This window comes from Lissotriton helveticus, chromosome 4_1, assembly GCF_964261635.1.
Source record: "Lissotriton helveticus chromosome 4_1, aLisHel1.1, whole genome shotgun sequence".
NCBI lineage: Eukaryota > Metazoa > Chordata > Amphibia > Caudata > Salamandridae > Lissotriton > Lissotriton helveticus.
In genome coordinates, this window is record NC_136063.1 from 134,307,415 (window position 1) to 134,313,383 (window position 5,969).

A 5,969-nucleotide genomic window follows, 5' to 3' on the forward strand; every position below is an offset into this window, starting at 1 on the left:
AGAAGCTACCTGCAGTCCAACACAGCAGTCTTCAAGGGAGCTGTGGAGCGGTGCGCCCCACAGTGATTGGTGGGTCGCAGCATAGGCTTCTAGGCTCACGCCAGCACAGACTGGACGTTCCTAGATGAACATAAAGACAACACTCCCACAGGGGACTGCGTGATCTTTAGTGTGCAGGACCTCAAGACAAGCACCTCTGTTCTTCAGAAGACATCTCTCGGGTCACTTGGTCTTAGGTACCCAACAGCACACTGGCATTGGCAGTACCGCTGCCAGTATGCTTGTTGGGCAGCAGCTTCAGTGGATCTACCACTTGGCTTGGGCACAGTTCTAGGTGCTCTGTTCACTACCACGAGGATGAAGATCGCACAGGCCCTTCAACTCCTTCAGTGGAGCTGCTTAGCGAGTGTGGCTGGAGAGGCCATGTCCGGGTCAATTACAGGAGCCCCTTCCTTGATCAGCTCCTCCTGCAGGGTTGGTGGCGCGTCCATCCCCATCTAAGGCAGGAGGCTTTGGCACCCTGGAAGGTCCAGTAATTCCTCCTTCAGATCAGACTCCTGTGAGCGTCCCCTCGCCTCTGAAGAGTTAGCGGTCAGTGTGGCACCAACCCTTGGCTGAATGTGAGAGAAGTTCCTTCAATGGCCATATACATCAATAATGTGTATGCATCACTAAATATCCAAGTAGAGTGACAGTGACAAGTTTATGAACACTGATTATTCAAAAATTATGTTTATTTTTCTTTTTTTATATACATATAAATTCATATAAATACTATTTTGAATCAAAAAATTACATAGAAAATCCATCAAATAATTACAAAAGTCACAAGTCATACATTGCAATCATATAAATAGACGAAAAATAACAATACCCCTCGGTAACAGTCAACCACACAACTTACTCACGTGCTACCAGTCATACTACAACCATACCACATACTAAGATGAGAAGAAGGAACTGGATTCCAATTAGCTAGATAACAGTGCTAATACTATACAAGGGCCACCAGATGTAACAGTCGGCCCTTGTAGCAGGTCTACGCGCGTTTCGGTGGTTCAAGCCACCTTCCTCAGGACCTTGTACATCATCAAGTGCAGATACCAGGGGATCCCCTGGTATCTGCACTTGATGATGCTACAAGGGCCGACTGTTACATCTGGTGGCCCTTGTATAGTATTAGCACTGTTATCTAGCTAATTGGAATCCAGTTCCTTCTTCTCATCTTAGTATGTGGTATGGTTGTAGTATGACTGGTAGCACGTGAGTAAGTTGGGTGGTTGACTGTTACCGAGGGGTATTGTTATTTTTCGTCTATTTATATGATTGCAATGTATGACTTGTGACTTTTGTAATTATTTGATGGATTTTCTATGTAATTTTTTGATTCAAAATAGTATTTATATGAATTTATATGTATATAAAAAAAGAAAAATAAACATAATTTTTGAATAATCAGTGTTCATAAACTTGTCACTGTCACTCTACTTGGATATTTAGTGATGCATACACATTATTGATGTATATGGCCATTGAAGGAACTTCTCTCACATTTTGTGTATTTCTTTTCCCCTCTGTTCCTTGGCCACAAATTGTTCATTTGAGGGGGTCCCATTATACATGTTACCAACCCTTGGCTGCCCAGTCATCCCAGAGTACTCTGCCGAGTACCCGCACCTCCTTGGTTGCGGCGACACAACAACGAACACAGATGGTCTTGTGCTTCCATCTTTATATGGATTTTGCAGACAAATGATGTGTATTCCAGACCTCCAACATACAAGTACAAAGAGGAGCAAGAAAAGTGCAACAGCTATTTCATCCTGCTTGCTGTAAAGAGGGGTCATAAAGAGAAGAATCTGTACCCTTTCAAAAAGACTCTTACCTAATAAATTGCAGACCTCACCCTGCTACCCCTGGCATACAACTAACAGCAGATGCAGTCACTCATTCACAGTCCATTGTATCAGGAAGTGCCCCGGTATTGCTAAAGAAAGCCGGTCTTCACTTTCCTCACTATAGCATCTGGTGTTCCCACCGCCCATCTAGATGCAAGTAATTGGGGAGAGGAGTTGGCCTAACGGCTAGGGCGGTCAACCTCGAAGCTGGGGAACCGGGTTTCAGTCTCGGCAAGGACACTGAACATCCTGTGATTCTGGGCAAAACACTTAATCTCCCCCTGCCCAACAAAAATGAATGTGTCCTCATGCAACGTAACTGGTGCTGTGTAAAGCGCTCGGATACCCGAAACCGAGTCAAGTTGGTGCTATATAAAACTCCATAAAATAAAAAAATATGGTATCTGCATAAAGCAGCTTCTCCATTTTGTACTATTGGTTCTGGACTCCCAAAATTGAAACCCGAGCCCTGCATCACTTGTGCACTGGACACCATCAATCCTAACACACACGTACATGTAAATTGTGCAGGATATCTGCGTTCAGGATTTGGGTTCATCACGAGTAGGGGGACTTTAGATGAATGGCCTGTAAGTACGCATTCATGTCTCAGAGGCAAAAAGATGGATCACCATAATTCACCAAATACAGTATGCTGGCACCACCGTGCTCCATGCACGAATCCCTCAGCAGTGTTGGTCCTCCATCACCATGAGGGTGCTCTCCTCTGAGCTCAGGACAAGGTCCCGGACACATCATCGTCAAAGACCAGGCCTAGGTCAACGTGCACTTATTGGATTAGTATGTGGCTTGACTAATAATCCAAATACCAGGATCATGATAACATACAATTCGTGCAGGGCATACAACCTTATATCATAATGCAGGGGTTATTCCCAATAGCCAGGTAACTTTTTGGAAGAAAAAAATACATATAGTATCTAGTATGCGTTGAAATACATAGAAGTTGGTTTGGATCCCTTCCTGTATGATGCTTTATGCACTTTTATTTAAAAATGTTGCAGTATCCTACGTGGAAGCTTAACCATTTGCAAGTATTCCAAAATCCTTAGGAATCTACCTAACAGCTTGAAACCAGCAGAGTATCTCCAAGAAGCAGATGCTAGGAGGTTTTAAAGAGTTTTTAAAGCTTGAAAACCGTTGCACACGGTATTCCTCAAGCACACCTAATTTGTATTCACTTTCTTCAATGTTGTATTCGAGATTTTAGGTCCATCTTTGAATATGCCATACAACTACAGACTATCAGCTCACTCATACGACCACTGAAAAAGCTCAAAAAGTAGGCAAATCAGAAATTAAATGCACCACTGACCAGCCATGAAATGTTCACACCAACACATTATGCGGCACCCTTCACAACAAGCCGTATTGTGCAATTTGAAGGAAGAATTGAACCAGAGATCAGGATATTCATGCTGAAGTAAACGATTTATTGAGCCCAGCCAAAGTCAATACTCAAAGAGAAACAAAGCATCTTCATTTGAGAGAACTTTACATGAAAATTCAGAACTACAATAAGCTACCCACTTTGATGCTCGTTTCTTAAGTGACTATTTGCTCAGGCAAAGGATTTTTTTTTTTTAAGGTAGCTGGAATATTTTAGCATGATCTTGTTTATGAACCAGAATCAGACGTCGCTTTTTGTCCACAGTCACGAGGCGAGGGTCTTCCAGCCCATTCCCTGTGCTCAGTATGACCCGACCAAACTCGCCATCTGGCGTAAATTCCAAAACTCTTTCCTGATCCACCACAAAGACATGGTCACGCGAATCCACGCACAGACTAAATGGCTCTCTCAGCAGAGGTGTGGATGTGTCCAGTACATTGACAATCTCTCCCGACCTCTTAAAGAGGATGATCTTCTTCTGGAAAAAGTCGGAGACGATGAAGACCTCTTGGCTGTTGATGGCAATGAAGAGGAATTTGCCTCCCTGGCAACCTGCAGGTTGCACTCTGCCCACGCACTGGCCAGAAGTCTTGTAAAGAGAAACAGAACACAAGCTGCCCTCACTGACGGCCACATAGCTGGACTTGTATGAAGCGATGGCATACGGAGGGTGGGGACCTCGCAGCTTGATCTTCTGAAGCAATTTCTCCTGTAAAGTCAGGAATAGCAGATAGCAGCCAGAGGAGCATACAATTATATCCCCGCACATGGCAAGGCCACATAAAGGTAGGGAACCCTCAGGCTCAGGGGGAAGAATACAGATTCCAGCAATCCCATCTGGAGAGAACCATTTTAGGTCATCATTTGCTTTGTCGCACATGATAATGTCACCTGAGCGATTGACAGTCAACCCAGTTATCTTAGGCATTGCAAAATCCATGTATTGGTTTATCTCAAAACTTCCAACACAGATAGGCCTTGGGCTTGTAGGAGGGAACACTTTGTTCAGAAACCAGTCATCGCCATCGGAGGTTGCGCCTTCATCCGTTGAGTCATACTCGTTAGAGGACACTGATTGGTACAGCCAGCCATCACTTTCCTCGTCTGAACAGCTGTCCTGTAGAAGGATAGTAAGTTTAGGGGTCCACCTATGTCCCCGGTGCAACACTTGCATTGCTTGAATACTCTCTTTTGGAGGCATGGAGTCATTAAATGACAAACTCCCTTCCATAGGCAATGCAACGCTGTGAGGCACAGCAACTGCCAGGGAAACCCTTTTGTCAGCATTAGCATCAGTTCCTTCAAACCTTTCCTTGGTGATCCGTAAAATGAAGTGCTTAAACTCTGAAAGTGCTTTTTCCTTCAAACCTACAACTAGTTCTGGAATGTTAATTTCAAATCGTTGTGGAGTGAATCGTTCCAGTTCCTGGATCCGACCTTTTATCACGTCCATCATGGAGAGCAAGTCAATATCCTTACCCAAGTCAACCACCATTTGTGCAAATATTCTTGTTCTCTCTTCCATCTCCTTCTGGCCCTTGAGCTCCTGTTTCATGGACAGATGCTGCTGCCTTCTCTCTTTCAACAACAGGTCCAGTTCCATCAGAGTGGCTTCTTTTCGTTGGAGGAGAAGAGAGGTAAGTTTGTTCACATATTCATTGATACCTTGGTCGATGCCGGCAGCAGTTTTTTGCACGATTTCAAAGTCATTGTCCAACTGCTCCTCCCGTTCAGCAATGCCTTTAATATGCGATTCCAAACCTTCGATCATCGCGGTCACTTCGGGTTTGTTCTTCAGGACAGCCTCTGCTGTAGTGACCACTGGATGCTGGGGGTGGGCCAGTAGGTGGCATTTCTTACAGAGGACCATTTTACAAGTGTCACAGTAGAAAGTTAAGGGTTCCTGCTGGTGGTCTTTGCAGAACTGCTGCTGGCACTGTCTTGCCTCTACATCATGACTTCCGCTGAGGAATTCCCCAAGGTCAACTACTTTGTGGTCAAGAGTAACACAAGAACTTTCAACACTGTTGGCGCAAGCGTGGCATAAGAAGCCATTGCAGTTTAGGCAGTGGTAAGCAGGGCTAACTGCCTTCTGGCAGGAGGAGCAGCTGCTCATTTCTGGATTATTTATCTTAGACTGGAAAAGGTCTACGAGGCTGCTGAGGAAGGTGTTGGTCTTTAGGCGGGAGGTACCATCTTTGGCTTCCACAACCAGGCTGCACTGGGGGCACAGCAAGGATCCATCCCTCACCAGGAGTTTGAGGCATGCCTGACAATAACTGTGCACACATGGCAGAAGTTTCGGTGTCTTGTAGAGGTCAGAGCAAATCCCACAGCTCAGGAAATCCTTCTGGAGGACATCAACCAGACTTGCTTCCATGCGCTCCATTCTGTGGAAGAGAGAAACATAAATAGTTAGTGTCCTTTATATATAATTCTTTTTTTCATTTTTTTTTTTAAACTCAAGTGGAGGCGAATTACAGCTCGGGGAATAGTGATGCTTCGCCAGCGTTAGTTGCTGGCATTACTGCACTTACGTATTACTGTTGTCATCATGTAGATCCTTTAGCGAATAAATACTGGAAAAACTAACTACCATGAGGAAAAGCAAGACAGACCACATTTGCATATTTTCATCATCTATAAAAGTATCACCAGGG

The 5,969-nt window shown here is 44.5% G+C and overlaps 1 protein-coding gene across 1 annotated transcript; it reads right to left on the reverse strand.

The window, feature by feature from the left end:
* Positions 1–3,338: 3,338 nt before the first annotated feature.
* On the reverse strand, positions 3,339–5,698 carry LOC144827061 (E3 ubiquitin-protein ligase TRIM56-like). The gene has a single exon (XM_078685510.1). The coding sequence runs from the start codon at positions 5,696–5,698 to the stop codon at positions 3,503–3,505; it is 2,196 nt and encodes a 731-aa protein (XP_078541636.1). The 3' UTR covers positions 3,339–3,502.
* Between the last annotated feature and the right edge of the window lie 271 nt (positions 5,699–5,969).

Coding starts and splice junctions, on each gene's coding strand:
- LOC144827061 (XM_078685510.1), bottom strand. CDS start 5,698: ATGGAGCGCATGGAAGCAAGTCTGGTTGATGTCCTCCAGAAGGATTTC.